This window comes from Anolis carolinensis, chromosome 3 (assembly GCF_035594765.1).
Source record: "Anolis carolinensis isolate JA03-04 chromosome 3, rAnoCar3.1.pri, whole genome shotgun sequence".
Classification (NCBI taxonomy): Eukaryota; Metazoa; Chordata; class Lepidosauria; order Squamata; family Dactyloidae; genus Anolis; species Anolis carolinensis.
The window spans coordinates 239,532,474-239,551,378 of record NC_085843.1 but is presented as its reverse complement, the minus strand read 5'-3'; the positions used below and the strand labels follow the sequence as shown (position 1 = coordinate 239,551,378).

Genomic DNA, 18,905 nt, shown 5'->3' with positions numbered 1-18,905 from the left:
AGATATATAAACCCCACTTACCTAGTTTCCAACAGATCTCAAAACCTGAGGATGCCTGCCATAGATGTGGGCGAAATGTCAGGAGAGAATGCTTGGCGCCCTCCCTACCGTCCTTTAAGAAACAATTGAAAACCTGGATGTTTGGGCTGGCCTTTGGAGACAGCTATTGGATGACCAGCCTCATTATAATTCTATTCTGAATGTTATTAGGTTCCTTTCATCGGGGTATTTTAATCTAATGATTTTATCTTATATTGCTGCTATAGTCCCCCACCACCACCACCACCTTTGAAGTTGACTGAATTGCATTGGTAGTTGTTTGATATTATTACTCTTGTATAAATCTTTAACTTGTTTTATCACCTTCTTGTGTTTTAAACTGTGTATATTGTTAATGTATTTGCATTGTTAATTTTGTAAGATTGTGAGCCACCTCATGTCCCCACGGGGACATGGTGGTGGGGTATAAAGTTTTATTATTCTGGAACATGGCCATACAGTCCAGAAAACTCACAGCAACCCAGTGATTTTTGGCAATTAAAGCCTTCGGCAACACTTTTTTTTTTTAACCTGAGACCTCTAGGGTCCCTTCCACACAGCTGAATAAAATCCCATTTTCTACTGAACTAGAATGGACTCAGATTACCCAGTTCAAAGCAAATATTGTGGTATTTTCTGTCTTGATATTCTGAGTTCTATGGCTGTGTGGAAGGGCCCTAGGATTCTCTGGAAGATAACCAGTTGCCCTGGCTGAGCTAGACAGAACATAATTAAACCCACAAATAACTAAATCTGCAAAGGTTGAACACACAAATGTGGAGGACTGAGTGTACATCCAAATTCATTTTGACATAAAACAAAAATGAATTCCTCTACTTCTGGCAGCGGTCGAGGAAATGCATCCAAGGCTGGAAGATAAATGGAAATCTCGATGTCATCAATGATAGGGAGTCATCAATGATGGAGAACACAGCTTCCAAGGCTGCTTTTGCTACAATTCTTATCAAACCACCTTTTGCTAGCAAAAAATTGCCTTCTGAACTGTCTTAGGAGTACGTACAATTCACCTTAAAATTGCCACGGCCTGCCCCAACCTACACAGACCTTAATCACTTGCATTCTCTATAGTTGCAAGAATCATGAAACATATGGGAGGTTTGCTAGTCACGAGAATTCATTCTGTTCCATACTTCTACACCATATCATTGTATCTATTTTAAAGAACTTTTAAGATATTAACATTTTTCATTCCAAGTATGTAACATCCACCAAGGTTTATTCAATTTATGACTGGTGCTGGAAACTATCAATTTTTGGATCAAGATGTTACCTATGCTCAATATAAAGCGAGTAGCCAAGAAACTTTAAAACTGGCTGTAAAAGCTATGTATATTAGCTGGTCAAGAAAACTTCTGCTACAATAAGATTCAGATATGGGCAGCAAAACACTAGTTGAGAACCCATTCAAAATATCTTACAATCAGAAACAGACTTTCTATTAACCAATTGACTTTCAATAGTTTATATTGCATGCTCTATAACCTGTTATGAAACAGTTGATAGCAGAATAGAAAAGCAGAACTGTGCCTGTGTGAACTGCCAATGTCTCATGGTTTGGGCATATTAGATTTTGAGAAATTTCAAGTGCCATTTTCTAGGCGAAGATTGACTCTAGAAATAATTTGGAAAATTTAAGTTTACACTGATATCTGATTAGATGTTTCTGAGAATGTGTATACACACAACACAGTATAGTAAAGGAAAATAAAATCTCTAATCTACAAAATATTATCCTGGAACTGATTCTTGGTTTCATGTAGCTAACAAACATGTAATTACTGCAGGGTATTAATCAGCTTTCAATTTGCCTATACTTCCTGTCCAAAAAGAGATTGGATCACTTTGTTCAAAACCTGTCAGTGTGAACTCTGACTATCTAAGTCGGGTATCGGCACTAGATTCAGCGTCACTACTTCTGCAGCAATAAACAGAAAACATGGTCTTGCTCTTTACTCCAGCATTTCCTCTGCTACTGCTGATTTTATAGCATACCATGCACACGTAACAGATATAGTGTACTTTTCATAGTACACATTTCTTGCTGGAAAAAAAATACACATTTGACCCAGTTTTTACTACATGCAAGGGAAAGTCTCATGAGCTAACTTATAATACAAGTTGACAAGGGCTAGACTTTATGAAAAAAACACTGATGTGTATGGATGTTTATACCTTGAAAAGTAGGTTTACTCTCCACAAAAGAATTTTAATAAAGATGTATATATAAGTTGTCAGCATTTTTGGTGATATAAGCTACAACACAGTAATAAGAAATGCAGAATTAAGCATAAGTCAAGAGACAGAGTACCAAACTATATTTACTGTATACAGTAGTAAAGGACATATATAGTACAAATCGATGAAGAAACAGCAACAGATTTAAAAGAATATTCCTCCTTTGCCCATATACAATTGATGAAAAAAGAGATTTTTTCCAGCAGGATTTCTTCCAAGCCAATGATCTAACAGATAGATTATAAAAGGCAGAAAGTGACCTTTTCAAGCAGCAATGAACAGCCTACTGAAACTGAACAAATAAATCTGCATTTTCATTTGGATATACTGAAGAACATCACAAGCTAGATATTCTTACATCAATTAAAACCCAAATGGGGGAGAGGGGGGAGTAATATAGAAAGTCTCATTAAAAACACGAGATTTTATTAATTGATGTTTTGTGGTCGCCTTCTTCAAAGAGTATGCACATTTAATTTTAACAAAAAAAATACTGAAATTTTTTATTTTGAATAATGTGGATCCAAGGCTGGAATCCAAAGAGCCCTATCCTTGATATCAACCTGTGTCACACTGCATATTACTCCAGACAGCCAAACTCAGAAGAGGAGACGTCAGTGTGCAAAAGGAGATGAACTAGAGATAGGGACCAAGAAACCCTGTTGCATATGCAGAACACAGCTCTTTGAATGCCAGCCTATGTTTTGGAAAATCACAGAAAATAAGCTTATAAAATGGGCTTTCATTGGTGTTCACAGAAAAAAGGTATATAACTATTATCTAAAATCAATCATGAGAAGTAAGGGTTCTCAATAGGAACTATCAGAGTACATCTCCCACATGTCCCATTAAAATGAATGAGAGTTGTACAGCTGAGCCTGTAAGAGGATTCTGGTCCACTCCTTAAAAAGACAATAGTGCTCAACCCCAGAGATGTGATGTTTTTAAATAGTAGCTGCGAAAGTTAAATATGGAAATTCTACAGCAGCTGACAAACTCAAAGACATTCCATTACTTTAAAAAACTTGTTTGATCTAAGCTATTTTATTATGAAAAAGCACATGTACATTTGCATTATCTTAAACTGCCACTATGTTCAGCATTGTATTTGAAGGTACTGCCCTTTCTGCATATCCCACTAACACGTTTAAAGTATTAACTTTATTAAATGGCAAAACTCTTTCTCTTCTTTCCCAAACCATCTATTCTGAGAAAAAACTTTACTTTTGCAAGGAAAAATATTTCAATATTTACATTACTATAATTAAACAGTAAAACAAAAACAACAAAAGCCAGAAGTAATTATTCTTGTTTTACAGTAGGTTGGTATTTAGGCCACCAATTCATAGGGACAAGATTACAGCAGACAACAGCAAGTATTTTACTTATTTGAAAATTTAATTTTAACAGGGCCCATTTTATGATGCAGTTATTTTCCACAGATACAGCTTCCACTTGCACACGCAGTATATCAGGAACAAAAAAATAATTTGGATAGGTGTCCTCAGAATGTGAGAAGATTCCTGTATGCCTGGCATGTTCACTTGTTTACCATTTAATATCAAATCCAAGGACAGATGATAAAGTGAGGTGACATTTTACATTCCTCTTCCCAAAATGACAGGATATTTAGCACATGCCACCCGTCTGCTGTTGAAACACATCAATAGTATCTTCATCTTCCATCTCCAACTGTGAAAGAAAATTTTAAAAATCACCAATATTATGTTAGTCTTCAAGGTATTTTAATGGGTTCTATGCTATTGTTTGTTACATATTTCGCATATAACTTCAATGTCTTACAAAGTATTTATACATCTACTCAACTTTCCTCCTCACCACATTATCCTTCCACCTCTCAGAGGGCCCTTCTACACAGCTGTATAAAATCCAGATTATCTGCTTTGATATTTGGGATTATATGGCAGTGTAGAAGGACCCTGAGATTCATGTTCTTATTCAAAAGTAAAAAAAAAACTCCAATCAAGTCTTATTTATAGACCATATTAACTCAGTCTAATATCTACAGCTCTAATTGCTGCATTCTTCTCCACTCACAAACATGCTCTGTGTAGAGTACAAATAATCTTTTAAATATACATCAATGCTTCTTGCCATACTTCTTTAAAACAAACACAAGCCATATACTTGCCAACTGACTTCAACAATGCAACAAGATCAGGTACTTTCATCTTTCATTTTATTCCTAATCTTTCATGCATACTTAACAAAGAATAGTAATTAATTGCCAGTGTGTATGTCCAATTTATCTGATGTGCATTTTGGAAGGCACACTAAACTGGCAGTTAATGAAAACATCTTCAAATAAATGACAAAGAAAACCTAGAAAGGTAAAGGTGGGATGACTTTTCTCCTTTCCATCTGGTTTTTAAGTAGCAGCTATTTTTTTGCAGAATACCAGCCCATAGGAAGAATTCATTTATACCTCCTGTAACTGAAATTCTCACAAAAGAAACCACCTTTCCATTTTCCTACCCAGCTTCTCCAGAGAAGTAACAATTACTGATGACATGCAACACAGGTCAGAGATTATTGCTCCTTTCCTCCAACAAGCCTCTTCCTTCTCATGGGATTTTGCAGAAATACTGCAAGATACTGCTTCCCCCTCACCACACTATCTTTCTACCTCTCTCAAAGATTCAAATTGATTCAGCATGGGAGCAAAAGTAGTATGAACCATATGACTTTGGAAAGGAGGGGTCAGAGGTAACCACCACACAGTGGTGCTTTTTTTTAAGTAAACAAGCCAAAATCATTAGACTCCTGACCATAAACCCAAAGCCCAAGATACAACATGACACTAGCCGAGAAAAAAAGTACTGCAGTGGATTTGACTGATACAGAAGCAATAATGCCAAAAACAGCATATGCATTAAGCTGCATATATAGGCTGCTTGTACAACCATCAAAAGTCCTTTCCTAATGGAGAAAGAAAACAAAGAACCGAGGACAAGAGTGTCATGTTTCAGGGCAGCCTCATGATCAAAAATATGCAAGTTGAAGCACATGTCATGGACCAATGTATATCTTCTATCTTGGATTTGATTTCAAATATGCATTTAGCTCAATTTTCTTTAGCCAAATATTTAATGCTATGTCATTTTACTTAAAAGTAAGTATTGGTTTTAATAGTGCCTTGACCCATATAATACAGGGCCTCACATATACAGTGTTCCTTCACTTATCGCGGGGGCTAGGTTTCAGGACCACCAGTAATAAGTGAAAATCCGCGAAGTAGGAACACTATATTTTAATATTTATACATTATTTTAGTAGTTATACACTATTTTAAGTCTTTATCAACCAATCGTGTTGATAAATCACCTTCTCCTCCTGTTCTTTGTTATACCTTTTGTTCTTTCTTTCTCTTTCTTGCACCTCCTTTGATTAATCATCCTTTCAAATTTTGTAAGTTCCCTATCTCCCTTATATTTCTTTATTTCCCTTGACTATCTTTCCAATTGAAGAACTTTATACCACCTATTACTTCCTCCTGATAGTTGATCCCTTATCTCCCCAGTATTTTTCATCTTCAATACCCAATCTTTTAATTTCATTATTCCTTTTTCTTTAAATTTGCTTTCTATCTCCTTTTTTGAGATCTATAGGGAAATTTTTTGTAATTAACACTGGAGTTAATGGGGAGATCAGTGGTATTAATTTTTCCTCATACTTAGTCCAAATTTCCAATATATTTTTAAAAAAGGGGTTCTCTATTTTGCTATACCATTTCTTCTCCAAATTTCTGGTTTTCCCTATGAAGAAAATATATTCTAATTTCATATCTATGTCTTCACTCTCTTCTTCTAACCATTCTAAATCCTTTTGACCTACAATCCCTTCAATAATATACCTTAACTGGTTTGCTATATAGTATAATTTTAAGTTTGGTAGTCCCAGGCCTCCTTTCTTTTGTATTTTATACCATTTTTCTTTATTTATTATAGCTCGTTTATTCCCGTTACAGAAGTTGTTTTTCATATTCTACCAAATTGTAATTTCTCCTGCTGAGATTTTAATAGGTAGCATCCTAAACAAAAAGTTAATTTTGGGTAGTATTTTCATTTTTATTAATGCTATTCTACGGAACCATGACAATTTGAGTTTGGCAAATTTAGCTAGAGTATCCTTAACGTTTTTCCTTAAACTAATTACATTATCTCCTTCTAGATTGCCAATTTCCTTAGATATATTGATTCCTAAATATTTTATTGACTTCCTTATTTTTATTCTAAACAATCCCTCTTCTCTTAATCTCCCTTCCTCTTCTTTAGAATAATTAAATAACAACATTTCGGATTTATTCCAATTAACTTGAAGGCCTGTAATTTCCCCAAATTCTGTTAGGTGTGTGTCTATTCTTTTTAATTGTTCTATCGGATTTTGAAAGGTTAGTAGTGTGTCATCTGCAAATAAATACATCTTATATCTTCCCTCCCTCCCTATCCCTTTTATATTGATATCCTCTCATATCATATTTGCTAACATATCTATGACTATTGCAAATAGGGTAGGTGAAAGGGGACAGCCCTGTCTTGTCCCTCGGGTTGATTTTATTTTTTCTGTAAGGCCATCATTTACTTGTATTTCTGCAAAGTTAGTTGAATATAGTTTCTCAATCAGTCCTCTAAATCTCTCCCCTAATCCAAATTTTTCTAGAATTATTTTTAGTATCGGCCATGAAACAGTCAAATGCCTTAAATATATCTAGGGCCAGTATCCCTGCTTTTATATTTTTTTTCAATAATTGTGTGAATTACATTTAGTACTCTTCCCACTAGATTTGACATTTTTCTTCCGGGAATGAATCCACATTGATCCTTTTTAATATAGTTATATATGAAGCTATTTATTCTCTTCGCCATTATTGCCATCAGTATTTTAGCATCTTGGTTTATATGAACTAGGATCTTTATTTGTTTTTAGAATTACTATGATCCTTGATTCTTGCCACGATTGTGGGTCTGTTCTCCTTTCATTATCCTATTATATAGTTCTTTTAATTTTGGCACCAAAATTGCTTTACATTTTTTATAATATTCCGGTCCCAGCCCATCCATTCCTGGGGTCTTTCCTCCTTTTAATTTATCTATGGCCTAATCTTATAAAAGCATTTTCCCCTGAAATATTTGTTAATCTCTGCTATAGATATATAGGCATTTCTCTCTGCAAGCCTTTGCAATCCCTATGTACCTTTATATTTGTATCTATCTATATACATTAATTTTATATATGAATTTCCCCCTCAGGTTTGGAAGTCTTTGCAAATCTTATATACATATACATAGCTAGAGATTTCCATGTACCTGTATATCTGTATCTATGTGTATACATTATTTTATATATGAATTTTCACTTCACATGTTTGCAAGTCTTTGCAAATCCTATACAGATATAATTATCTATATATAGAGATGTCTAGATAGATATATATGAATACAGGACTTGCAAATATTGCAGGGGAAATGCACACACACACACAGTAACTCCTGCATTTTCCACCCTCGGCTTATACTCGAACTTATTGTTTCCCCAGTTTTCTGGGGTAAAATTAGGTGCCTCAGCTTATATTAGAGTCGGCTTATACTCGAGTATATACAGTGTCTGTTTTGAACTGGCTGGTTTATATGGCAGTGTAGACTCATATAATCCAGTTCAAGCAGATAATCTGGATTATATGGCAGTGTAGCAAGGACCCGTGCTGTATATTCATGCCAAAACAAATTGCAAATACTGTCAATATGATACAGGGAGAATTTCCCCAAGAAAAGATAATTATGGTATAATGTATCAAGGAAATATATCAAATACGAATACAAGTGCACTTCATATCTGACACATAACCTAGAATATCAAGGCAGAAAATCTCACAATATCTGTTTGGAACTGAGTTATCTGAGTCCACACTGCCATATATTCCAGTTAAAAGCATATAATGAGGGATTTTATTCAGCTCTATATAAGGGGCCTTAGGCTGGATCTAGACTGTCCTATATCCCAAGATCTGATCCCAGAGTATCTTCTTATCCCAGATTATCTGGCAGTGTAGACTCATATAATTCAGTTCAAGGAAGATAATCTGGGATCAGAACCTGAGATATAGGGCGTGTAGATTCAGCCCTAATTACATTTAAAGAAAAATTATAATCAATTAAGAAAAATCTGGTATAACTGCTACTTCCTAGGGAAATGGTATCTACAGCTATAGAAGTTGAGGCCCCTTTCACACAGCTGTATAAAATCCCACATTATCTGCTTTGAACTGGATTATATAGCACTGTGGACTCAGATAACCCAGTTCAAAACAGATACTGTAGATTATCGACCTTGATATTCTGAGCTACATGATTATGTGGAAGGGCCTTCATTATGGTTATTAGTGATTCAACAGTACAATAAGAAACCTGTGGCACAGGGGGGAGAGCAAGCCAGCTGCAATTAGCTGCAATGAATCACTCTGACCAGGAGGTCATGAGTTCGAAGCCGCTCGGAGCCTATGTTTGTTTGTCTTTGTTCTATGTTAAAAGGCATTGAATGTTTGCCTATATGTGTAATGAGATCCGCCCTGAGACCCCTTCGGGGTGAGAAGGGCGGAATATAAATGCTGTAAATAAATAAATAAATATGAAACAAAATAACTTCTGTTTTATGCATTTGCAAAATTCCTAAGACATAGACAGAAACGACAAACACATCCTCAACTCTATAATATCATAATTCTAATTGTTGCCACTGTTGTAAGCCGCCGTGAGTCTCTTCGGGTGAGAAGGGCGGGATATAAATGTGAAAAATAAATAAATAATAAATAAATATCAAACAACACCCTTCTCTTACTTGTGCAGGTGTGTCCGTTTCATTAATTGGCTGTCCATCAAATCTGAATCTAATCTGTCTCATTGACAAACCCTGGAAGATAACGAATAAAAGATATCAAAAATATATTACTTTTTGTCAAAGTATATATTTTATACAAAATGTATACCCCAGAAGTCCAGTTCAAGTCAGGGACAGTAGTAACCTTATATAGTAAAGTCTCACTTATCCAACATAAATGTGCCGGCACAACGCTGGATAAGTAAAAATGTTGGATGATAAGGAGAGATTAAGGAAAAGCCTATTAAACATCAAATTACATTATGATTTTATAAATTAAGCACCAAAACATCATGTTTTGCAACAAATTGACAGAAAAAGCAGTTCAATACAGGGTAACGCTACGTAGTAATTACTGTATTTACGAATTTGGCACCAAATCATCGCACTGTATTGAAAACATAGACTACAAAAACATTGACTAATAAAAGACAAACTGCGTTGGATAATACAGAATGTTGGATAAGCGAAGGTTGGATAACCTTTGTGTATTTTACCCATCTTTAAGCAGGGCTACTAGAAATGAAAAGTATTGTGTGGTATTTCTTTTCTTTGCTAATACAGAACTGTAGCTTCCAATAAATACAAATATACATATAGTAACCAACATGCCAACAAAAAAAGAATTTCATTCCACTCTCTCTTGATTTTCCTTTGTGGCCTCCAATATAACAGTGTAAACTTAATTAATCACAGGAGTATTCACTTAAACCCATCAGGCTGCACTTTCTTAAAGCTGCAGAACAGAAGTGAAATAAACTATAGCACAGTACTGATGTAGTTATTTGTAGCAATTGGCATTGGAAAGATGGTGAAGGAAAGCTAGAGAAACATACTTTCAGTGTTGGGCTATGATCTGCAGTAAAGAATGGGGGGGAGGGGGAGCTTAACCTGGGAAAGAATGAGATTCTATGACAGGCAGTCCCAGTTTATTCTTAAATTGAATGTGTATGTAAGTCAGAACAGGTACATTTTAAAAGTGTATCTCCAGATATCTATCTTTGGATAGCATGGGGGTTAACACCCATGTGGTGTTTGTTTTGCTGTCCGTGCCCATTACAAAGATTTCACCACACTTTCTGTCTGTGATAATTGGATTTTGAAAAATTTGGCTTGTTGTGGAAACAATGACTGCTGAGAAATCTTCAGTTGAGACACCTTTGCCCCATTATAACTTTTTCAGGAGTGAATTTCCCCTCTGGGGGGTTGGTTTCTCTCACTTCCTATGGTCTCACACCCATTCTTAACTATGACTCATTTGTAAGTCATATGTTTGGAATTCAGGGACTACTTGTATAGCTGTGTGTGTTTATGTACAATAGGCCAAGTAAGCAGTGGTCTCCAAAATCACTCCCTGAGCATGTGTGAAGACCAAAACAGACAGAAAAAGGAAAAACACACAAGTGTTCCTCAACAAGTATCCTGGTATGTTGAAAAAACATATCTCACTAAGTTTTGCCAGCAAAATGGAAGTCATAGGAAAAGTGAAGGCTGTTGAAAGAAAAGAAAATCCAAAAAACATTTTGGAAGATGTATTTAAGTGGTTTCCAGAACATTAAAATGCTTTTATTTCATTAATCAAGACTTTCCTGACCTGGTTATTCATTTCACATGTGCACAAGGTTGGTTTTGAATAAAAAAATTACTGAAATATGTTGAACTACTCTTTTTTGTGGTTAGGAACCTACCCCCATTTTTTTTCAATATTCCTTCCACATCTGGTAGCAAAGTTTCTGTTAAAGTAAGCCCTAAAGACATCCACTCTGTTAACTGAAGATATCTGTATAGGTTATCACTTCTGTTCCCAGAATCTGACAAACAAATCATGGACATGAGACATTTTGATGCATTTATTACTTGAAATACCACAATAAAATTATGTACATTTCACTTTTTACCTGTCTCTCACAATAAGCCTTCATTAGTTTACTTAGCGGTGTGTGCCGTTTAATTTTAAATTGGACCACTGATCCATCTTGGCCAGCTACTTTTAAATTGATATGATCATTCTCTGTTTTTACTCCTTCCTGCCAAACAAAATAGAAAAATATGTATCAATGTTTGTGAAGTAAAAGGAAGAAAACCAATACTAACTCGCTCAACCAAATGATAGACAACATAAAGTAACCTGTTGCCAAAACACTTGATCTGAGATGTTTGTAATAGGTCTGATAAACAGTACATGAACTGATGAAATAATTACAAATTAATCACAACATTAATGCCATACATCTACATGGTTCTAGCCCATGTTTGGGTAGTAGAAAGAAATACAAAACATAACACTCCTCTCACTAAAGCAGTCATCAAAATATAATTCAGAATTAATCCATATTGTGCAAAATGTTGTCAGCTGGGATCTTTTCAGCAGTTCAAGCATCCAGTAACAGACATGAGCACTCACATATTTCTAGATACTCCTTCAAGCAATGTGTACTTAATACTGTCTGAAAGTAAAATCTGAAAGAAATGCCACTTCAAGTTAGAACTAAAATCTTGCTTATGGCAGTGGATTTTTAAAAATATAGATACCATCTATAACAAACATGGAATAAACTTTTTTGCTCTATCATTTTTTAAAAGCATTCAAACATACGTTATATATGAACCTTACTTGTAAGTAACTTTGTTCAATATACTCCTGAATAATAATTCATAGATTTTAGGGGCTATGGAAACAACACAAAGCATACTTCCTTCCATCTTGTTGTTGCTGCTTCTTGCCTTTGAGTCTGACTTACTCTGACCCTAAACTGAATCTGTCATGCAAGTTTCCTTCCCAAGATTTGTTCACAGAAGACTTGCCATTCCTTTCCTCTGAAGCTGAGAGTATGATCTGTCCAAAGTCACCAAGTGGGTTTTCATGTGTGAATGGGGACTCAAATCCTAATCACTAGGAGTCCAAGTCCAACACTCAGGCCATGCTGGCCCACACATCTTTCCATCTTACAATTTTAATATTCAAGCGAGTAAATTTTTCCCCAACAATGGCATTCCAAAGCTTACTGGCACAAATCCAATTGCTATTCCCAATCTAAGTTGATCCACTGCAGCAGCTGCTTTGTGAAACACACATTTCACAAAATCAATGCACCTATTCTAGCTAAATTGAAGTTAGTATCTTGGAAGTATGTTTCAGTAAAAACAACAGAAGATGTGACCATTCACAAAATACCCTTCCAAATCACTGAGTGCATCTACAACTTAGAATTAATGCAGTTTGACAACACGTTAACAGCCATAGCTCAATGCTATGGAATCATAGCAGTTGTAGTTTGGATTGGCAGAAAAGGTTAAAGACCTTGTAAAACTGCAATTCCCAGAACACCACAGCATCAAATTATGGCAGTTAAGACTAGGAGTAAACTGCATTAATCCTATAGTATAGATCAGGGGTCTCTAAACTAAGGTCTACAGGCTGAACACAGTCCTCTTAAGGTCACCAACCCAGCCCCTGCCCTAAACCTTATACTTAAGGTCACTTAAGTCTGGAAAGACTTGAAAACACACAACGATCTTCATTAACTTTACTATCTCATCAGCCAAAAGAAGGCCCACACTTCCGATTGAAATGCTGGTAAGTTTATGTTGGTTAAAATGGTTCACTTTAAATAATGTATTGTTCTTTTGCATGTGCAGTGTGCATAGGAACTTGTTCATCTTTTTTTTTTTCAAACTACAGTCCGTCATCCGCCCCTAACAGTCTGAGGGGCCGTGAAACAGCCCTTGGCTTTAAAAATGTGAGGACCCCTGGTGTAGATGCACTCTCCAAAACCCCACTGAGCTTTGGAGCGCAGAATTTCCCCCAAATGGCGAAATCCCAAACGTTGATCCTTCAAAGGTGCATCTATGCTGAGTAATTAATGAAATTTGACTCCATTTAAACAATTATGGCTCAATTATATGAAATTCTGGGAGTTGGAAGTTTGGTGAGGCACAAGGACCCTTTGGCAGAGATGGCTAAAGAACTTGTAAAACTACAACTCCCAAGACAGCACAGCACTGAGCTATGGGAGTGGTATCAAACTAACTGCATTAATTCTACAGTGCACACACTAGTGTTTTGATCCAGGATTTCATGCTGGCTGGGGCTTCTGGGAAATGAAGTTCAAAGCACCAGGAGGACCAAAGCTTGGAAACCACTGCCCCCCCCCCCCCCCCCCCACACATACACACCTCTTAAAACCATATCAACTCACGGACTCAGCTGAACAGCCCACCAGTTAAACTAGGGCCCTTCTGCACAACTGTATAAAATTCAGATTATCTACTTTTAACTTTATTATATGGCAGTATAGACTCAGACAATCCAGTTCAAAGTAGATAATGTGGATTATTTGCCTTGATATTCTGGATTATATGACAGTGTAGAAGGGCCCTAGGATTTCATGTACAGCTGAAAGTATGTACTTCAATAGGTATCAATCAAATGATTTCCCTCCTGAACTAAGACCCCTTCTGCACTGCCATATAAAATCCAGATTATCTGCTTTAAACTGGATTATATGGCAGTGTAGACTCATATAATTCTGTTCAATCTGGATTATATGGCAGTGCAGGAGCCTAAGGTGTGTGTGTGGGGAGGGGACTGTTCTCACTTATGCCAACGGACTTTCCCTTATAAATATGAATCACCAATTTCCATGCTATAATATCCTTATAATGTAATAATAATAATAAAACTTTATTTATACCCTGCCACCATCTCCCCAACGGGGACTCGGGGCGGCTTACATGGGGCCATGCCCAAAACCATACAATATGACAGAATATAAAACAACATATCCTTCCCCTTTCCACTGCACAAAGATTAAATTGGGGAAGGAGCATCTATGGAAGCTAGGGTTGCCAGAGTGAAAAGTATAAAGGGCTCATATAGCTTTAATATTTGTGCAGAAGAGGAATCTAACGCCCAGGGTAAGGACCTGACTTTGGAAGCACGTGGGCGGCGGCGGGGATCTAAATTCGAAGGAAAACACTGGGAAAGACAACAGGAATCCCAGAGCGGCTCCCCCTACTTCTAACGGAAACGCAAGAGGGAGGGAAAAGGAAAGGGAAGTCGAGGCTGAAACGAAGCCGCGTGGTGGTCGCGCGCCATCGCCTTCCATTGACAATAAGGGCTTCGGGGAGGGAAGCAGTCCCTTCTTCTCATCTTTTTATAGCTTCCTCGGTTTACTCAGAACCCTTCCACACAGCCATATAACCCAGAACATCCAGGCAGAAAACCCCACAATATCATCTTTTAACTGGGTTAACTGAGTCCACACTGCCATGTATCCCAGTTCAAAGCAGAAAATGCGGGATTTTATTTAGCAAAAGAGGCAAGGCGTTACAACTATAAGGCGCAAGCTGAGGGCTTTTCCACACAGCCATATAACCCAGAATATCAAGACAGAAAATCCCACATTTTCTGCTTTGAACTGGAATATATGGCAGTGTGGACTCAGATAACTCAGTTCAACAGATATTGTGAGATTTTCTGCCTTGATACTCTGGGCTATATGACTGTGTGGAAGGGCCCTAAGAATCCCTTATCCAAAATGCTTGAGACCAGAAGCGTTTTGGATTTGGAAATAAGCCATCTTCAAGCTGGGACCCAAAGTCGAGAACAAGAAATTAATGGACGATTAAGGTCCATTTTACACATAAAACTTCAATAATACGCTGTATGAAAACAGTAAGTGGCTACAGTGAACCATCAGGGGCCCTTTCACACAAGCCATATAACCCAGAATATCAAGGCAGGAAATCCCACAATATCTGCTTTAAATTGGGTTATCTGAGTCCACATGGCCATATATTCCATTTCAAAGCAGATATTGTGGGATTTCCTGCCTTGATATTCTGGGTTATATGGCTGTGCGAAAGAACCCCAGGAAGCACAGGTATCATTCTCATTCAAGCATGTGGACAATTTTAGGGCCAGCTAATCACCTCCCCACAAAAAAATTCCCCCAGGCAGGAAGCAGCCATGCCTTGAAGCTGAAAGGCCATTCAATGCTAATCAAGGTGGCCAATTGCAATATTCACACTTGCCTCAAACAGACAAGAGTTCTTTCTCCCACCCTGAACATTATTCCAGATACATAGACCCTACTTGCCTTGTTTCCAACAGATCTCACAACCTCTAAGGATGCCTGCCATAGATGTGGGTGAAAAGCTAGGAGATAATGCTTTGGGACCATGGCCATGCAGCCCGGAAAATTCAGGGCCCTTCCACACAGCCATATAACCCAAAATATCAAGGCAGAAAAATCCCACAATATCTGGTTTGAACTGGGGCCCCAGCTGAATAAAATCCCACATTATTTGCTTTGAACTGGAATATATGACTGTGGACTCAGATATCCCAGTTCAAAGCAAATATTGTGGGATTTTCTGCCTTGATATTCTCGGGCTGTGTGGAACGGCCCTGGGCTATTTTAGGGTCCTTCCAGACAGGGCCTATATCCCAGGTTTCCTATTTACCCCAGATTATCTGGCAGTGCAGGCTCATATAATACAATTTAAAGCAGAAAACCTGGGATCAGATCCTGGGATATGGGGCTTGTCTGGAAGGGCCCTTAACCCACACTGCCATATATTCCAGTTCAAAGCAGATAATGTGGGATTTTCTTCAGCTGTGTAGAAGGTGCCTCCCAGCAACCCGATTTTGGGGTATTTCGGAGTCCTGGACCAGGGGCCTTGTCTACACTTGACCATTTAATGACATTTCAAGCCAGTATAGAAGAAAGTGGTTTGGATTCCATTGGAAACGGTTTGGAGGCCCGGATGGTGATGCCAGAAAGCATGGATGCGTAGGAAGGGCTTTCTTTCGCGCGCTTTTGTGGGAGTCGAGCTGACCGCCTTGTTTGGAGGTTAAAAGCCAGGGCAAAAGGCTTGGGACTAGAATGATATTTGCATACACATTATGAGATAACTTAGGAGATGGGGCCCGAGCCTGAATCCATAAAGTAATTTCATTCATAATATTGTAAAGCAGGCCTGGGGCAACTTGGCCCTCCAGGTGTTTTGGACTTCAACTCGGTAGGCTGCTAGGAATTGTGGGAGTTGAAGCCCAAAACACCTGAAGGGCCCAAGTTGGCCTGGGCCTGTTGTAAACTATCAGAAACACCGGGGTGAGAATGAATGCTGTTTGGCGCCACTTGGAAGGCTCAATGCTGTGGGATCCTGGACATGGCCTTCCATGCTAAAGAGGAACTACAAATCCCACAGCATGGAGCCATGGCGGATGATGCGAAAGATCATGATCCACAGCGCGGGTGATGCGAAAGAGAGGCAGGCCCCGCGCCTCGCCATTCTGCTTCCGGGTCTCCCTCACAACTGATGAGGAAAGGCTTGGCTTCTCCCTCAGAGAGAAAGGCCGCACTTTTCCCTCAGAAGTCAGCCGAGAAGAAGGAAGAGAAGGCGGTGGGGATGATGGAGGCCAATCCCTCCCGCTGGCTGACTGACTTACCTTGGGCTTCTCCTCAGACATGGCGACGCTGAGGGAAAGAAGCACCTCCGAAGCCTGTCCCTCGCTCGCTCTCTCTCTCTCGCTCTTCAATCCCGCCCGCAGCAACTGCCCGCCAGCACGCGCTTGGCGCCCCACAATCCCCGCCTCCTGATTGGCTCCCGGCGGGGCCACGTGGGGGACGCTCGCTCCCGAGGCGCGCCCCCGAGAGAGGATATTTTCCTCGGGGGCGCGCCCGGCTGCGTGCGTCATCGCCGGGCTGAATGCAGCGGAAGGGAAGGATGGCTGGATGGATGGATAACTCCCAGCGCGGGAGGAAGAAGGGGGAGGAGCCAATTTCTTTTCTGTGTGGGAATTGAAATCGTCTTCACTGGAGCAAACAATTGTCCTATCTTTTGCCAATGCAGCCAGTACTAAATATAAGTCATGCATATACTGTAGATCAGGCCTGGGCAAACCATGGCCCTCCAGGTGTTTTGGTACTTCTAACTACAGTACTACAATTCCTAAAAGAACAACACTGAAAAGCAGGGGAATTCCAGAAAAGAAACAATCAGTGCCAGCTAATCGCCTCCTAAGGAAGGATTCCCCCAGGCAGGAAGCAGTCAAGCTTTGAAGCTGCAAAGCTTTTGTTGTTTATTCGTTCAGTCACTTCCGACTCTTCATGACCTCATGGACCAGCCCATGCCAGAGCTCCCTGTCGGCCGTGGCCACCCCCAGCTCCTTCACGGTCGAGCGAGTCACTTCAAGGATACCGTCCATCCATCTCACCCTTGATCGGCCCCTGTTCCTTTTTCCTTCCATTTTCCCCAGCATCATTCTCTTCTCCAAGCTTTCCTGTCTTCTCATTATGTGGCCAAAGTACCTCATCTTTGCTTCTAATATCCTTCCCTCCAGTGAGCAGTCGGGCATTATTTCCTTGAGGATGGACTGGTTGGATCTTCTTGCGGTCCAAGGCACTCTCAGGATTTTCCTCCAGCAACAGAGTTCAAAAGCGTCTATCTTCCTTCACTCAGCCTTCCGTATGGTCCAGCTCTCGCATCCATAGGTTACTACCATAGGAATACCATTGCTTTCACTATGTGGACCTTTGTTGCCAATGTGATGTCTCTGCTCTTCACTATTTTGTCAAGGTTGGCCATTGCTCTCCTCCCAAGAAGTAAACGTCTTCTGATTTCCTGGCTGCAGTCTGCATCTGCAGTGATCTTTGCGCCTAGAAATACAAAGTTTGTCGCTGCCTGTGCGTGTTCTGCCTCTATTAGCAAGTTATCAATCAGTCTGGTTGCCATAATCTTGGTTTTCTTGATGTTTAACTGCAGCCCAGCTTTTGCACTTTCTTCTTTCACCTTGGTGATAAGGCTTCTCAGCTCCTCCTAGCTTTCAGCCATCAAAGTGGTATGGATGGTAAAACATCAACACATCCGGGTGTCCCCTGGGCAACGTCCTTGCAGACGGCCAATTCTCTCACACCAGAAGCGACTTGCAGTTTTTCAAGTCGCTCCTGACATGAGAAAAAAGGTGATCAATTGCAACATTCACACTTCGAATCATGGAGTTGGAAGAGACTTTGTGGGCCATCAAGTCCAAACCCCGACGAAGAAGCAGGAAAACCGCATTCAAAGCACCCCCCAATAGATGGCCATCCAGCCTCTGCTTAAACGCCTCCAAAGAATGAGCCTCCACCACACTTTGCGACAGAGAGTTCCACTGCTGAACAGCTCCCATAGTGTGAAAGTTCTTCCTAACGTTTAGGTGGAATCTCCTTTCCTGTAGCTTGAAGCCGTTGTTCCACACAGACAAGAGTTCTTTCTCCCACCCTGTTACAGTGTTGTTGTTATTTAGTTGTATCCCACTTTTCTCTCATGTGGTTGAGATGCAAGGCTTTTCAATGCTAGTCAAGGTGATCAATTGCAACATTCACATTTGCCTCAAACAGACAAAGAGTTATTTCTCCTACCCTGGATATTCTACAGATATATAAACCCCACTTGCCTAGTTTCCAACATACCTCACAACCTTTGAAGATGCCTACCATAGACTGTCATAGATGTGGGTGAAACGTCAGGCGAGAATGCTTTTGGAACATGGCCATATAGCCCAGAAAATTCACAGCAACTCAGTGATAAAGATAATTATACAGCAAATTCTCTGTTAACTCTCAAACAACTGGCAAAAAAGAAGGAGCAAAAGATAAACAACAAATCAATCAACACAATAAATAAAACAACATCAATATAAACTTATAATAGTTTACCAAAAGTAA

General features: G+C 39.0%; 1 protein-coding gene across 1 annotated transcript; it reads right to left on the bottom strand.

Annotated features, from left to right (window-relative positions):
• Positions 1-2,360: 2,360 nt before the first annotated feature.
• LOC100564314 (small ubiquitin like modifier 3) lies at positions 2,361-16,826 on the bottom strand. The gene is made up of 4 exons (XM_003218371.4): positions 16,646-16,826; positions 11,088-11,216; positions 9,151-9,222; positions 2,361-3,987 (listed from the first exon to the last, which is right to left on the bottom strand). Exons 1-4 carry the CDS (start codon positions 16,664-16,666, stop codon positions 3,925-3,927), a joined length of 285 nt encoding a protein of 94 aa, XP_003218419.3. The 5' UTR covers positions 16,667-16,826; the 3' UTR covers positions 2,361-3,924.
• Positions 16,827-18,905: the final 2,079 nt, after the last annotated feature.

What these genes read in the sequence shown, in the direction of transcription:
- LOC100564314 (XM_003218371.4), bottom strand. Translation starts at nt 16,666, where the DNA reads ATGTCTGAGGAGAAGCCCAAG. An exon ending in TGTCTGAGGAGAAGCCCAAG is followed by an intron (nt 11,217 to 16,645) that starts GTAAGTCAGTCA and finishes TTTGTTTGGCAG; the next exon opens with GAAGGAGTAAAAACAGAGAA. An exon ending in AGGCTTATTGTGAGAGACAG is followed by an intron (nt 9,223 to 11,087) that starts GTAAAAAGTGAA and finishes GTTATCTTCCAG; the next exon opens with GGTTTGTCAATGAGACAGAT.